Genomic DNA, 17,360 nt, shown 5'->3' with positions numbered 1-17,360 from the left:
AAACTAAATAAATACACTAAATACACTAAAATAGTGTAAATGTCTCACTTTAGATTAAGCACAGCTCATTTTAAAAAGAATGATGTGTTTCCCCCAACTAATAATGCATGTTGCTGTCTTGAAATTTTAAAATATGAAAAATCAGGATGAGTGGATTGGAAGCCAACTTGTCTGCACTATACATTTAAAGCAGTATCATACCACTTTAAACAGCCATGGCTTCCCCCAAAGAGTCTTGGGGACCATAGTTTGTCAAGGGGTGCTGAGAGTTGTTAGGAGACCCCTGTTCTCTTCTTTGCTGCTTTATATTGCTGTCTTATCAGTATCTTCTGGCTAGTTCTATTCAGTTTTTAAAATTGTGGGTGGGTGTTGCTGTAAAAAGCTTGGCCCTTTTAACGTTTACTTTAGGATGGATATATTTATGTATATATTTAAGGCGCGTGCGCACACACACACACACATTTATATATATGCACCTTAAATACATAAATAAAAGTGGAGAAAGAGAGTTTTTGCTGCTGGTTTGTAGAAGCAAGGTGAGTGTCCCTTATTTTCCATTTCATTCTCATTTTTCAGGGACTCCATTGCAACTTTGCCTGCCTAATGTTTCAGTACTTAGTGAATAAACCTTCAGAAGAAAGAGTCAGAGAGATTGTTGTCAATGCAGTTGAAATTGAACAGGTGAGCAGACGAGTCTCTGGGTTTCTTCTTCTGCATCCAAAATACTATTCCTCTTAAAAAGTCAGGTGCCTGCTCTACTTCACTTTTGCACCAGTCACTGTTTGTCACTGCAGTTGCTTCAGGAGGAAGCACCTTGACATACATCTCCAGATCTCAATGTGTTGTAGCTGTGGCTCTCTTTAAAGTGGCCTCTGTTAACATGGTAATCAGACTATAATGAGTTATTCCTAAGTAGCTGGAATTGTGCTCCTCCTAAAATATTTTACCTTTTTCTAATTTACAGGAGTTTTTGACAGAGGCCTTGCCAGTTGGCTTAATTGGAATGAATTGCACTCTGATGAAACAATATATTGAGTTTGTAGCAGATCGGTTACTTCTGGAACTGGGCTTCTCCAAGGTAAGGTAGCTCAGGAAGATATAAACATTTAACACTAGTCTCCTTACAATGCAATCCTAACCATGTATTCTAAGAAGTAAGTCCTGTTGAATTCAATGGGCCTTACTCCCAGGTAAGTGGGGTTGGGCCTTAGGAAGTTTTGCCATAGTCATTTGTTTCAGGGATGTGCCTGAGCTCTGTAAGCACTTGGAAATAAAATATACGATGTATAGAATAAAACCAGGAATGTTTTGACTAGTCCTTCTTTGGTCAGGTCGCCTTGCAAAATACTGTACATCTTATTTACTAATTGTGTTATTTATTTATATCGTTTTGTATCATTTATTTATTTCAGAAAATTTCTGCAGCAAAATAAATAGTGTGCAGGGTGACTTGCAGTGTAATGTTACAAGTAACACATTGTTAACAAATAACGTACAGTGGTACCTTGGTTCCCAAACGGCTTAGTTGTCCAATAGATTGGGTCCCGAATGGCGCAAACCGGCGTAAGTGTTCCGGTTTGCAAATGTTTTTCGGAAGCCGAACGTCTGACGTGGCTTCCACGGCTTCTGCGGCCTTCCACTTGAGTGCAGGAAGCTCCTGCAGCCAATCGGAAGCCGCGCCTTGGTTTCCGAATGGTTTTGGGAGTCGAATGAACTCGCGGAACAGATTGTGTTAGAGAACCAAGGTACCGCTCTATGGTAAAAAAAAGAACACAAGTAAAATAAAACAACAAAAGAGACAATAGAACACTCACTGAAATGTGAGTATCAGACATTAGGGCCCAATAAGTCAAATTAAAATATTGTCTAAGAAGTTATGACTCGGAAGCGGTGGCTGCTTCACCCACAATATACCACTGGGTGAAGCAGACACCATGCTCTGATTCTCATACCAGCCCTGAGCGATGTATTGATTGATACATCGCCCAGGCTTGGTTCATGTAATGCCAAAGTGGGACTTGTCATTCTGTCTAAATGGCCTCAGAATATGTGTTGTCAGTTATGAAATTTAGCTTTGGTAAAGGTGCCTGAGAAAGTGGAAGAGGTGATAGATGTGCTGGGAGAGTGACGCTAATTCAGGAGCTGCCATATAGCAGGCAGATAAGTAACTGCAGAAGAATTAAAGCTTTGTTGCCTTTGCTTGTGCCCAGACAAGGCTGTGGGCAGAATTATTCTACTTGTTTTTTATTAAATTTATATACCTACCTTCATCCCAAGACCACAGGGTGGTTTACAGCATAAAAATACAAAAGCAAAGTACAAAACAGCTAACATAACAACAACAAACCCTTCTCCACAAACTTATTTAAAAGGCCATAGTTGTTTAATCAGCCAAAGGCCTTGTTATAGAAGGGTGTTTGGTTTTTTTTGCTATTAAGAGAAAGGAGTACTATCTCAGTAGAAAAGGCCTCCAGCAGTTATCTACCAGAAATTTGTAGGAATGTTGTCTTCCTTAGGCCAGTAACTGCAATTTAATAATAACTTTGCTTTTTCTCAGGTCTTTCAAGCAGAAAACCCTTTTGACTTCATGGAGAACATCTCGCTGGAAGGAAAAACCAATTTCTTTGAAAAGAGGGTTTCGGAGTATCAGCGTTTCGCAGTTATGGCTGACACCAACGATAACGTTTTTACTCTGGATGCTGACTTCTAGGATTGCCTTCTTCAGAAGACGAGTGTTGCAAAAAATGTTCACGTGCCACTTACAGCTTGAAAAGCTGCTATTTCTTCTACTGGAAGTAGAGGGTTCTGGGAACATTTTTCCATGTTTCCGCACATGATGAAGTTTTTTATATGACATATTTATTGCAGATGGTGATGTAAATGACTGCATGTGTGTGTGGGGGTCCTCTTTACCAAAAGTCCCTTTGATAATTCATGCAACTTTTCTACTTAACAGTTTTTGAGTAATACAATTGTGGCATTTGTGCAAGCCTCAATTTGCTGTTATCCAGGGTGTGGATAAACAACCACTTGGCTACTTCATGTATGTCACATTTTGCTCTTGGAAGGAAAAGTAGGATACCTAAATAACACCAAGAGCCAAAGGCAATAGATGTTCTTAGTGCTCAGTTTGAAATCAGGGTGCCTGTATCCTTGGCATGTTGTTTTGCCATTGTGCATGTGCCTTTCAAGGGGTACAGGCATACAAGCAGCTCCTATTGTGCTGTGCCACATTTCTGTGACTAAGAACAGCAGCTATACAGAAATGGAAAAGGGTTCAGTGGTAATGGAAGAGCAGTGGGGGGGGGGTTAGGCAGGTGTTTGTTTTTTTACAGTGCCATACCTTCTTCATAAAAGGGACGTGGGTGGCGCTGTGGGTTAAACCACAGAGCCTAGGACTTGCCAATCAGAAGGTCGGCGATTCGAATCCCCGTGACGGGGTGAGCTCCCGTTGCTCGGTCCCTGCTCCTGCCAACCTAGCAGTTTGAAAGCACATCAAAGTGCAAGTAGATAAATAGGTACTGCTCTGGTGAGAACGTAAATGGCATTTCCGTGCGCTGCTCTAGTTTGCCAGAAGCGGCTTAGGCATGCTGGCCACATGACCCGGAAGCTGTATGCCGGCTCCCTCGGCCAATAAAGCAAGATGAGCGCCGCAACCCCAGAGTCGGTCAAGACTGGACCTAATGGTCAGGGGTCCCTTTACCTTTACCTTCTTCATGAATGGTCTTAAGCACTGAATTGGATTGTTTCACCCTGAAAGCAATACAGTATGTTGGAAACTCGGCTGAATAGCAAAAATTATTCTCACTCCACAGGGTATAATATATTTTCTCGACTTCTTGTTGGGGGAGGGGGAAACACTATTTCAGTTAACAATGCGAGTGGAGCATACAATTAACGAGTGCTCAGTTCAGTTGGAGGTGAATTCATGCTGTATGTAAAGATCCCTGGGATGGCGTAGTTGGTAGAACATGAGACTCTTAATTCCTGTCTTGTGGGTACGAGCCCCACGCTGGGCAAAAAAGATTCCCGCATTGCAGGGGGTTGGGCTAGATGATCCTTGTGGTCCTCCCAACTACAGTTCGCCTATGACATAAAGATTTGCAGCGCATGGCAGAGCTATAGGTGTAGCGCTGACGACTGCATTAACTGTTGTCACCACATTTCAAAATAGCGGGGCTATACCAGTGTGGACAGTTAGACTGAATTGCCCTTAGAGAGGCAGGTGGCCATAGTGGATAGAGTTTTGAACAGAAACTCTGGAGGTCTGGGCTCAGATCACCTTTCAGCTATGAAACTCACTAGGTGACCTTGGGGCAGTCACGCAAAACTTTCCGCTGCACCTACCTCGCAGGGTTCTTGTCATCATTTAGGGCAGCAGGTGTCATGCTTGTAGCTTTGAGTTCCTTGAAGAGAGGACATGGAAGGAGTAAATAAGAAAAATAAGCAATTACTTCTACATGACAGGGAAGGGTGGGTTCCTTCCCTGGCTTAAGATTATTTCATTTTAACCTTCTCAATAGAGTTTTCTGTTAATTGAACTATATTTTGCAATGAAACATGGTTTAAATTCATGTAACTTATAAAGAACGTTTATGTGTACTTCAGAAAAGGAATATGACAACTGCCTGTTTTAACACTTTATTTTCTTTAGAAACCATGATTCTGGTTACTCGAAACAAGTCCAGCTTCTGCCATAATGTGCTCCAGGAGGACTAATCATAGAGTCTGAAGATTTCTGGCTGGAAACTTCGGCCATCTGTTCACTGTAGCTCTGACTGCATGAGTGCCATGTGGTTGACTATGTGTCCTATAATATGTCTTGAGTACAGTGGTGCCCTGCAAGACGAATGCCTCGCAAGACGAAAAACTCGCTAGACGAAAGAGTTTTCCGTCTTTTGAGTCGTTCCGCAAAACGAATTTCCCTATGGGCTTTGCTTCGCAAGATGAAACGTCTTGCGAGTTCTTGTGAGTTTTTTTCCTTTTTCTTAAAGCCGCTAAGCCGCTAATAGCCGCTAAGCCGCTAATAGCCGTGCTTCGCAAGACGAAAAAACCGCTAGACAAAGAGACTCGCGGAACAGATTAATTTCGTCTTGCGAGGCACCACTGTAGATGTCACAATACAATATCAGAATTGGGTCTTTTGTGGAGTTTTTAAAAGCAACTTACAGTATCTTCCTTATACAGCATGTACTGTAAGCATCAAAGCCAGAAACTGCCTGGCAACAGTAGTGAATGGGGGAAAGAGAGAAAAGTTGAGGTTGAATATCTGAAAAGGTTTCAATCAAGCCAACCCTGTTTGATGAATAGTCAAGTCCATTTCGGCTTTTAATATTTCTTAGCCCTTTTGCGTTACCAAGGGCATTTCAGTCTTTGTCCCCAATCCAGCTTTAGTCAATCTAGTGACTGTACATAAGGATGGTTATTCCTATTTGAATAGGGACGTCCAGATGTTTCAATGGATCCCAGATCATAATTGCAGTACGGATGGCCAAATGGCCAGAGGTTTTCACAAGGATATGGGACGCAGGTGGCGCTGTGGGTTAAAGCCTCAGCGCCTAGGACTTGCCGATCGAAAGGTCGGCGGTTCGAATCCCTGCGGCGGGGTGCGCTCCCGCTGCTCGGTCCCAGCGCCTGCCAACCTAGCAGTTCGAAAGCACCTCCGGGTGCAAGTAGATAAATAGGGACCGCTTACCAGCGGGAAGGTAAACGGCGTTTCCGTGTGCGGCTCTGGCTCTGGCTCTGGCTCTGGCTCTGGCTCTGGCCAGAGCAGCGATGTCACGCTGGCCACGTGACCCGGAAGTGTCTCCGGACAGCGCTGGCCCCTGGCCTCTTAAGTGAGATGGGCGCACAACCCCAGAATCTGTCAAGACTGGCCCGTACGGGCAGGGGTACCTTTACCTTTACCTTTCACAAGGATGCAAATCAATTACGTTGCTGGATCCAGGCACTCACAACACATCTTATAACAGACCTGTGTGAGGGCTGGTTAATCCTTTGCCTACAGCAAATGAGTAAAACATAACACAAGATGGATTATATAGAAACTTCATGACACAGCCCATCATTTTTGAAATGCCTGCAAGCAGCGTTACCTGCTCATTCCTGTGAGCCAGATGTATTCTCGCAACACGTTTGCAGCTGTAGGAGAGTCTGTCCTGCGGCCAAAGAAATTAATAAGGGCCCTCAGTATGTGAGGAGGACAGGTGTACTAAAGGGGGACAGAAGAAAAAGCTTCCTTTTGTTTAGAAAAATATACAACGGCACAAATAAAATTTGCTGGAACAGCCTCTACCACCTGTGGTTTTCATTTTGTAAGTTTTCTCATATTTCACAAATAATAGTGCATACTACTTTTGTGTAAGCTCCGATGTACTGTTTGAAGGTACCGTCGCCCAGTGGAAGGCCACATTCAGGGCATGCAGGCAGTCTGAGGTCCAATCCCTGGCATTTCCAGATAAAAGCAAGTGGTGGAAAAGGTGTGAGATTCTGCAGAGCCACTGCCAATCAAAGTACACAGTGCTTGACTGGATGGACAAATGGGGCAGGATTCAACCACCATGTCCCATCAATGCAAGGATTTCTGCTTGCACAATGGGACTCCCTAAAACATGCCCTGCATCCATAAGAAAAGCATTTTGGCTGTCCCTGTTCAGAGCTTTGGACGCTACTGCCCTGAGCAGTTTTCAGCACCTCTGGCTTTCCCTTCTGTACTCAAAGGGCTCCTGGCTTTTTAAGATACCTGGCTAAAATCTTCCCACTCTTTAGCCTTTAATGCTTGTTGACACTGGTGGGAATTTCTAGCCAGTGGTTGTGATGCATCTTAATTGCAAAATGAAACCCCAGTTTGTCCATGTGATGGAGCGCTTGAGCCACTTCATGTTCTTAGTAGCTGGGAGTGTGCTACAAATAACATTCTTTCAGAGAACAGAAATTCATTAACATAATATTTTTAAGCCTAGTATTGCAAAGGCTTCATCTGTACACTGAGCTTCTAAACCTGTATACAAAGGGACAAGTGCAATCTACATTATTATCATTAGTAATTAAATTGGTTGGTTGCTTTTTCTTGCCCAGAGCGAGCCAAAGCAACTTACAAGCAGACAGACAAAAAAAAAATACATTAAAAACACCAAAGGCCTGGTTATAGAGGAAAGTTTTTTGCCCAGCACCAAAGATATATAATTATGGCATTTGGTAAGTCTCGTGGTAGTTGTATCTAACCTACCCTTAGACTAGAGACAGGTTGAGGAACTTCCAGAAGAATCTTGCTAATTTTTTTATTCCACGCATGGGGTACCTGTTGCCCTCCAAATGATGATAAACTCCAAAGCCCATCAGCCTTAGGCAGCTTTAGGGACGATGGAAGTTGCAGTCCATCAATATCTGGAGGGTCACACGTTTCCCATCCCTGCTCTATGGTAATTCTGATTCAGTTATCTTGAGTTCCAGGGGTCGCCCATTTTGCCACCTGTGGTGAAATTGCAATTATCCTCCCACTGCCCCCTCACTTCTGCCATTGCCAGAATGTGTGTCCCCCCCTAAACCTGGGGACAGTTGGGGTGCTCCTCAAGGCACTGCTGCTGCTCCTTTTCTCTGTTCCAGGGGCAGAGAAGAGGAGTGGCAAGGCCACTTGCTGGTGAGAGGTGGGCATTCCAGCAGTGGTGGAAGAGGTGAGGTGAGTGCTTCATCCCACCTCATTGGTGGGCTGGCTCTGCTGAGTCCTATCGGTTATGTAGACCTGAGGTAATTCCAAAGCTTGGAGAAGTACAGAAAAATCTTCAGAAATAAAATTCCTCTACGGTGATAGGAAACCCCCAAAGTTGTCCAATGAGGACTGAGCATGCCCAGTGACCCCAGAATGCTTATTGGCTGTTGGGAGGGTTGGCATTCATTTGCCTCAGGAGACAATGGAGGAGTGTGTTTGGGGGGCCAAGTCAAACTGTTGGAAGCTTACAGCACCCTCTCCGATACAGGAGAGACATGTTTTGTTGCAGCTGAGGCAGAAGAAGGCGTCTGGTTGTGCTGTTGCAGATGCACCATGGCATTTCTTCTCTCCATGCTCCTCCCAGCGGTCATTCCTCCTCTTGTCACTGCTGTGGCTGCACGACAGGACCGTCTCTAGGCACTGCACTTGTCTGTAAGGGATTCCCACACGATGGGGTTGATGTTGCCAACTTTCATGCCACGTTGGCAGACATCTTTGCAACACAGAGTTGGTCTGCCAATGGGGCTGGTGCCTGAAGCCATCTCCCCCTAGAGCACTTCCCTGGGGATCCTGCCATCTTCCACTCTGTGTACATGACCAAGCCAGCATAGATGTCCCTGAGACAGGAGTGAGAACATGCTGGGAATGTGTACAGTGGTACCTCTGGTTGTGAACACGATCCGTTCTGGAGGCCCAAACGCAATATGAAAAGAGCACAATCCACAGCGGTGTGTCTGTGCACATGTGGGTTGCGATTTGCCGCTTCTGCGCATGCGTGTGACGTCATTTTGCACTTCTGCGCATGCGCGAGCGGTGAAACCCGAAGTAACCCTTTCCGGTACTTCCAGGTCGCCGCAGGATGTAACCTGAAAGAACGTAACATGAAGCAAATGTAACATGAGGTATGGCTGTACTCGTGAACTGTTGGGAAGAAAACAACTGAAAGCTAGGTGGGGAGTAGAATGGAATGGAAAGACAAGAAGGTAGGAGGAACAGATACCTACATATAATTTGCCCATTCTCTTGTGGTCTTGACATAAGCTGGTTGCCACCTGCTCCCTCATCAGCTGGAGAAACCCAGCCAGATGGGTGGGGTATAAATAATAATAATAATAATAATAATAATAATAATAATTATTATTATAGCTCAATATTGGCCTGCTCCCCAAGAGAGGAGAGCTTTGAAGGCTTCCTCTCAGACATACACATATCATTTTGTTGCAATGACCTGATTCTGTTGAGTAGCCACGGGTAGGCTTTCAGCTACGAAGAACCTAATAACACAGCAGTTACATTAATAGATAAATTAAGAGGTAAGTAAACACCTGGGCTGGGCAGGGGTACCTTTACCTTTAAACACCTGGGCTAACAATTGCTTTGACACCCTTTTCTGAAGGATGGCAAACATTTAAATCCCAGTATTAAATCTGTACTTTTCTGCTATGCAGATGCGCAAGCCTGTATATGAATTCTTATGTGCTGATACTTATTTGGTATCTGGATTGAATTGGTGTTGGTGTTAACATCTACAATTGGAAGCAGAGATAGATATCATGCTGTTTGGCTGACTCATTCCTCACCCTCTGAGCAGTTGTTACACTCTTTCACTTGTTCGGTTTTAAAAAAAACAACCCAAACACCAAGGTGCCTATAAAATGTTTAGCTGCTTTTGAACAGACTTGTTTTCTAACCAGTCCAAACCACAGCTTGGAGGAATAGGAAAAAAACTGTGGTGTACAGGTGTCTGTCTCCTTTCATGTGTTCACCTTAATAGAATATTTCCTCATTTGTCAAACCACGGTTTGCTGTGATGTACAAACTGGCAAACTGTAGTTTAAGCGAGCCCTGCAAAACAGGATCAAGCTTGTTTTTTTCTTCCCCACTGGAATTCTTCGTGACTTTGCTTTTAGTAACCACATCCAGGAATGCCCACACATCTTGAGCTCCTTTCCCTGTTATTTAATCAAGCCACAGAACCGTACCTAGCAATTCTCTGAGCTTATTAAAATGAGCTTTCATGAAACCCAAGATACATGTTTGGCTTCTGTAGTGGAGCAAGGTATTACTGCTCAATCTACAGACAGCTTTAAATTCTTAAATGCAGTGGATATATCAGAGCTAGTTATCTCTAGGTGTTATTGGACCAACTCCCATCATCCCTGCACACTGGGCATGCTGACTGAGGCTGATGAGATTTGTAGGCTAACAACACTGGATAGCACCATGTTGGCTACCCCTGGGATACACCAAGGACTTGACAGTTTCTCCCACACCTGTAATGAACTTTGAAACTTGCACTAATCCTGCTTGTCCCCAGCCTGTTCTTTGGACTAGCCGGATAAGCACAGGAATTATCACAATTCCTGCATGGTTTGTTGGTGACACTGTGCACGACACTCCCAAAGCCTCTGTCTGAAAGCAAACTAAACCAAAACTATGCCAAAACTAGAAGCGTCAAGGACAAAATTCAGAGTGCTATATGCAGTTCCAATATTCCAGCTGTACCCAGTAGGTGGCTCTAAAACATACCATAAACTTGGCTTTGCAAGAGTTAGGTGCCTTATGGCACCTTGTCAAACATCACGCCTTTGCAGTGATTTTTGTTTAGTTTTGCTATTTTGGGCAGTTTTAATCACCAGATCATCTCCAATTATCTTGCCTTTTATCTGGAGATTTAATAAATCAAACCTGAACATTTCTGCCTCCTCCAGTTATAGGGTATGGCTGATCAGTCCCATTCTCTCAAAATGAGCAGCAGGTGCAGGAATAAATGTCATTAAATGCCACTTTCCTTCCTCCACTTGGGGTTGAGCCGCGAGGTTCAGATCAAATGGCCCCTCTCACTCTGAAAACAGGACTTGTGGAGCTGAAATAGCAACCACTTTCTGACAGGTTTTATTTCTCTACCAAAAAAAGCCAGTGTGCTTTCTTTAAGGTTGCAGGGTCGTCTTCTTTTATAATTCTCTGGACAATCCTCAGCGTGTGAGAGGAGTTGGAAGCCATTTTTGCGGCTGACCCTTTTCACACTATGCACAGAAGCGGCTGCCATTTTGTGTGTGTGTGTGTGTGTGTGTGTGTGTGTGTGATGCCCTGCTCCCTGCTCCCCATAGCAAATATCTTGTGACTGGTGCCTCCAGCGCTCTCCCAAAATCTGAAATGCGGCCATTGGTCCCAAAACGTTGGTGACCCCTGTCTTAGTTGATCAACATTTTTTAATTGATTAAGCTAACCAATTATTTGATTAAACATGTTAACCATTAATATCCAGTAAGGGGTCGCTCCTGAGTGTCTGCACCGTCACACAATGTGTACCAGTCGTATTAGCCAGCCAGCTTCATTAGTCTCAGTTATTTTGGCACATATCTGTATCTTACACTAATAAACCAAAAGGGAAATGTTGCCTGAGGAAAAGCAGGCTCATCAGCAAGAATAGTCTAATGAATGCTACGATGTTGGCTGGCATATGAATATTTATCAAGGAGACATCTTGTGATGTGTGCAAGCTGCTTGCATTAAAGAACTCGACACACACTATTTTGTGCATCTCTGGAGATCCTATATGAGGATGCAAACTCCAGTTCAGCGATTAGCTCCTGGATATGCTGGACTTGAAGTTTCAGTACTTATCATAAATCTGGCATTCCTTGATTTGTTTGCTTGGCACTTCTGCTAAGTAGAATTGGACCAGTCACAACTCAGACATTGGTCCCAGCGTATCAGTGCTGGAAGGGATGCATTTCACTGTTAGCTACAAGTGAAGTTTATCTGTTAGTGGCTTTCTTCCAGAGGTAAATTGTACAGTGGTACCTCTGGTTATGTACTTAATTTGTTCCAGAGGTCCATTCTTAACATGAAACTGTTCTTAACCTGAAGCACCACTTTAGTTAATGGGGCATCCCACTGCTACCATGCCGCCGCCACCGCACGATTTCTGTTCTCATCCTGAAGAAAAGTTCTTAACCTGAGGTACTATTTCTGGGTTAGCGGAGTCTGTAACATGAAGCGTATGTAACCTGAAGCGTATGTAACCCGAGGTACTACTGTAACTGGATAAGTAGAGAAAATTCAAGAAAATGGATCACCTTGAAACCTCTAAAGTGAGTATTAAACTAATGATCATACACTTGAATCAATTTTGCTAATTTTCACACAGTTCCATTTCACTATATATTTATTTCATGCTCCCCTCAGCACTCACTGTGGGCAAACTCAATGCATTTTGCAGACATGGGTGATGTGGGAAAGTCAAACCTATTGGAAGTTATGGAAGGCCACACTGGCTACATATGGAGGCTACTTAAGGGTTCAATCTCCTGGAATGCAAAGTAGGGGTGTGGCTCAGGAGGGAGAGCCTTGAGGACCAGAAATAGAGAGTGGTTGGAGAACTAGATTTGGCTCCTGGGCTTGAGGTTCCCCATCACTGCTCTAGGCAATTGGTTCCACTGCTCTCAACCATCAGTAAATTTCTACTAATGTTCTACTGAACTCTACCTTCCTGTAACTAAAGTTCCTCTACTCTTGTCTTCTCAGGCAACTGAGAACATGGCATCTTCTATGAGTACTAGCAACCTCACACCACCACCATTCTCAGTCCCTTCAACCTTTCCTTCAATCTACATAGTCTGAAGTATAGGAACCACTTCCCCTTCATGGAAAATTACCTCCAGATCCAATAGGACTTCGTTTGCAGAAATGTTCAAATCTAAAATTGCCAAATGTTTTGTAAAGTTTAGGTCATTTTTTTGGACCAGCAAAGAGTCAGACCAGCAGAAGTCAGGCTCACTAAACATCATTCTCACCACCCCCAGTTATAAATGTCCCCCCAAATAGGGAACAAAACTGTTATTAACTATTCTCATCCCTCCTTCTTCATTCAGTGTCATGTCAAGGTTATGTTCCTGTATCATGAAATTATCGTGGAAGTAAGCATGGAATATTCAGTTTGTCGATACCCAATTTTGAGCACTTGTCTGGTATATTTGCATTTAAGTGCAATGCTTTTTGTAATTCATTCCCGTGAAACCTATTGTCAAGCCTTTGCGAAAAATTGAGTCAGATACACTTAATGTACATAATGGATTTGCTTTTGCAAAAAGGTCAGGTGGAAAGAGCTTTCCCACCATTCATAAATTTCTCAAGGGATTAGATAAACAGATAAGAAACATTTCAATAGTTCAACAGATTTTTTTCAAGTGGCTTCTGTTGGACAGAAAGAAAGGTCAGAGCTACCTGAAGCAGAACTCCATTAACTTCAAGGTCAGGTTATTTCTCAATATCTATGCAAGAATCAGTATTTGTCCTAGGTCTGCTAGGTCCAGGGGAAGAGTTCATCACGATGCAAAGCAACGATTTGTGAAATAGTTGTTAAGATGTGCCTGGCCACTGAGCATCTTACCTTACAGAAGACAATCTACCCAGGTAATTTCAGCCAGTAGATGCCACAGATGTTTCTCTTTCGCCCCACTCTCGAGTCCTTTCCTGTGCTCTGCACAAATAAAATGTGGTGCCACTGTGCAAAGCCTCATCATTGCATTACTTAGGTTGCCATGCATTCTTAGCTTGGGGCTACTATTTGAGGACGTGGGTGGCGCTGTGGGTTAAACCACAGAGCCTAGGGCTTGCCAATCAGAAGGTCGGCGGTTCAAATCTCCGCGATGGGGTGAGCTCCCCTTGCTCAGTCCCTGCTCCTGCCAACCAAGCAGTTCGAAAGCACGTCAAAGTGCAAGTAGATAAATAGGTACCACTCCAGCGGGAAGGTAAACGGCGTTTCAGTGCACTGCCCTGGTTCACCAGAAGCGGCTTAGTTATGCTGGCCACATGACCTGGAAGCTGTACGCCGGCTCCCTCGGCCTGTAAAGCGAGATGAGCACCGCAACCCCAGAGTCGGCCACGACTGGACCTAATGGTCAGGGGTCCCTTTACCTTTACCTTTACTATTTGGGGTAGGAAACAGATGACCCTACTATGTACCCAACAATGGAACTTCTCAACCCAATGGATGAAAATGTGAAATGATCACCTCTCTTTCCACGAATTGTTCCAGATTTTAACCTCCACATCTCCTCTGGGTTGCCCACATTGTTTTACTGAGAAACTATGTGCGCTCCATATTAAGACCAGCTCGTATATTTCTTTTTATTGGGAGAGGGAGGCGTGAGATTGGCATGGCGCAAAAACACTAATGGGAGCAGTGGGTTGGCTCTGCTGGTGTGTTTGAATCATGCTGACCTCCTCACCTCACTCTTTCCGCTCTGCATCCCAGCAGCGATGTGACTAACTGGAGGTCAGGTGAGAGCCGCTATCCTGTCACACCATCCGCGACTCCTTTTCATAATGGCATGCTTTGGCGTGACTTTTTGAAAATAGGAAATGCTGTTTACTCCACCGAGTTACTATCTAAAGAATGGTCAAGGGAGTCCAAGTTTGCATTCCACGGCTGCTGTGAAGAAATTGTCTCTTCCGTCTATCACAGAAGAATATGATTTGGAATACAGAGGGCAGTGATAATACGGCACTTTAAATATTCTTTGGCTGAGATTAGCACTAGCAGGACTGTATGCCATTTATTTTCTTGCGAAAAACATATCAATGAAAGTGGGAGGAAAGGGTGCAGGGAAGATACTTATGATCCGTGCTGCTGTAAAAGTTGCATGCGTCACTTTACTGGCAAGAATTGTATCAATGGCTAATGGTTGAATGGAGATTTGAACCACTACTCTTAACCACAAGCCCACATCATCTCTCTCATTCAAAATACTGTGTTGCGCTGCTAAAGAAACCTCAAATCCCAGCAGCCCATTCCTTTGCTTTAAGTCATTGCAACTCAGTTTTAAACACACAGGCCATTAAAAATTGTGAGAGATTGTTGCTTTGGCTGCCTTATTGCAGACCCTCATTAATGTATTGTGAGCAGCCTCTGAAGGCAGAGGGTTAGGCCGGATAACATACATGATAGGGCAATTATTTTTGCCCCCATCAGGAAATATTTGTTGAACTCGGGGGAAGCATTCATTTTTATATCAGGAACCCGTTAATGTTATCCCTTATGAGTTAGGCTGGTGCAGGAGCTGAGGACGACGAGCGGCGGAGTTCAAGGGCTGTGAATGTTATAAAACACGAATGGACAAAGCGATTGGCTTCATGTTGCCAGTTCATTAGCCTGGCATCATGCAGACATCACAAACCATGTATTTCTAGCGGAATTTCATTTTCTTGTCTCATTAGTGAAGCATGTGATGACTGGAAGCCTCGACAGAGGGCGCCACTGTACACTCATTGATGTCAGCTCTACATCCCAACTTCCTCTGAAACCATTGGATAAACCTTGAGATAAAAGGGGCCGCCTGGAGGGGTACAAACCGGTGAGCACACGAGGTGGAGCAATTTCTTAGGCTTCTGAACTATTCAGGTGACTGACAAAGACAGGTAGTTGCCGCCCATTTCAAAACTCAACCACATAACCTCCAACATTTCTTAGATGAAAATAGGGACATTCTGGTCCTTGGGAATCCACTGAAATCATGACAGCCTTCCCCCCCTATGACTTCAAGAATGCATCAGCCATAACTGCTTGCTAGGAAATGAAGATGACAGGACCGCACACACGCTTGTAAGTATGAAACAATGATCCCAAAACAAATATGCCCGTGTGTTAACTTACGGATGAGTGTAAACTGTCGTCCTTCGTCCTTTACAAATAAATATCTGTCTGCTTCTGCAATTGAGAACGCAAAACTATAGACCTAATGAGATGCAGTACAAGAGACACTGATTAAGTAACCATTCTAAATCCTGATATTCTGTTAGCAACAAGTTTATGTGGAGGCTTTTTTAAAAAAAATTACAAACACATGAATGGATGCCATGTGTATCTGCTGCTCACTGCCCCCCTCAAACACCCATCTCACAGAGGGGAGTGGGATCTTTGCAGAAAAAGGCGCTGCAGGCATTGTTCTAGGTGTGTCTGCATGAGGTGTAAACCAAGCTAACCGAGATTTGGGAAAGGAAACCTTCATTCGCTGAAACGACAGAACAAAAGCTTATAAATCACACTGTAGTGTTAGTGCAGTGATTGTTGTGTGTGGCAGCACAAGAATTGCGGGTGGATATGATTACAGTCCCGACACATTCATAACTCTTAAGCTAAAGGATTTCGGACACCCCATGCTGGGAGAAGGAGAAGGAAGTGTTGAGAGTACAATAGTCTGTCACACAAATTCCGAGAGATATCTTGTTAAGTTCTACCTTTTTCTGGCTCAGATTGAGGAACTTTTTACTAATGGAGGGATGCAAATGTTGGGAAGAGCTCTTATCCAGAAGCTGCTAGACACAGGAGTGGGTGCCTCATGCCTGCAAACCTCTCTCTCCCACCCACCTTCAAACCCGAAGACTCAGAAAACCCTCTTCATGGCCTGCAATCCAACCAGTGCTGTCCTTGTTGTGAGCACAGAGTGAAAAAGATGCAGTGGAGCTCAATGAACATTTCAAAAACTCAATGTTTAAATATATTTTTATTTGCAGGCCCAGGACACGCACGTCTCCCCCCCCCAAACCCTAAAATGAAGGGTTTCAGTGATGTGGAAAGGAAGGGCGTTTGGTTGTGAGAATGTTTACTCTTACCTTCCTGAGAAAATGGTGAGCATCTGGTTTTTTTAATGACTCATCTCTCTGCCCCCCTGGGCAGATGTGCAGCCTGGCTTTGGCTGTCTTAAAACCTTTTAGATAAATAGCCATTGATCTACTCCTAGCTTTGCCCTGAATAATGTATAACTGGGATAAATTCAACTCCAGTCAGGGGAAGAGCTTAGCCAACAGGACTTGACAAGAATCTTTCAAGGCCTGAATTTTGCCAATGCTGGCACCTCTCAGGTGGGCACCACTGCCATTACAGTACAGTGGTACTTTGGATTAAGTACTTAATTCGTTCCGGAGGTCCGTTCTTAACCTGAAACAGTTCTTAACCTGAAGCACCACTTTAGCTAATGGGACCCCCTGCTGCTGCCGCGCCGCCGGAGCACGATTTCTGTTCTCATCCTGAAGCAAAGTACTTAACCCGAGGTACTATTTCTGGGTTAGTGGAGTCTGTAACCTGAAGTGTATGTAACCTGAAGTGTATGTGAGGTACCACTGTATAAGAGAACAAGGGAAGTGTTCATTTTGAGTTCCAGCACCTCTTTTTCTAGAATTAAAACAAAATTGCTTACAGGAATGCTGGGCACGTTGCAAAGTGCAGACAGCAGTCACCCATCATCTTAATTTGCTCAGAAGTGTGTGTGTGTGTGTAAATGTGTGCCCTGCACTTGCGCCCCGAGTCTTTTAAGTACCTAACAACACTGCTGCTTGTGGGAACACTACTATCCATAAAAAGGGGAACTTTGTAGCAGAAAGCTAAATATCAAGGCAGAATGAGCCAGATTTTCTTCTGTTGTTTGTTTCTTCAATAAAGAAAAGAAAGTAACAGTAGCTGCAGAGCATGACAGCACAAATCTGAGTCATGGTGTCTGGGGTGCAATAGCTGTTCTGTCTGATGTTCATGTTTGAAATGGCCCTTATAGCCAGGATGCTATGAGATGGCATCATCTCCAGAGTGTGCAAGCACTGCACAAACCACTTACAGCCACATCACCACTTTTGGACATACAATATTGAGAAG

General features: G+C 43.9%; 1 protein-coding gene across 2 annotated transcripts in view; it reads left to right on the top strand.

The window, feature by feature from the left end:
• The window catches only part of RRM2B (ribonucleotide reductase regulatory TP53 inducible subunit M2B), an 89,327-nt gene that overhangs the window by 8,000 nt on the left and 63,967 nt on the right, over positions 1-17,360 (top strand). The window contains exons 7-9 of one of the 2 annotated variants that reach the window (XR_013841090.1): positions 577-681; positions 965-1,078; positions 2,558-3,283. Coding sequence is in view for 1 of the 2 variants with exons in the window: in XM_079984841.1 (XP_079840967.1) it covers positions 577-681; positions 965-1,078; positions 2,558-2,710 (372 nt within the window). In the remaining variant the exon portion in view is untranslated. Of the gene's footprint in view, positions 1-576; positions 682-964; positions 1,079-2,557; positions 3,300-17,360 lie in introns of those variants that run through there. The other variant, XM_079984841.1, reaches the window with a different exon arrangement.

The sequence above is a fragment of the Podarcis cretensis genome (assembly GCF_951804945.1).
Source record: "Podarcis cretensis genome assembly, chromosome: 7".
NCBI lineage: Eukaryota > Metazoa > Chordata > Lepidosauria > Squamata > Lacertidae > Podarcis > Podarcis cretensis.
This window is presented reverse-complemented; position numbering and strand designations above follow the sequence as displayed.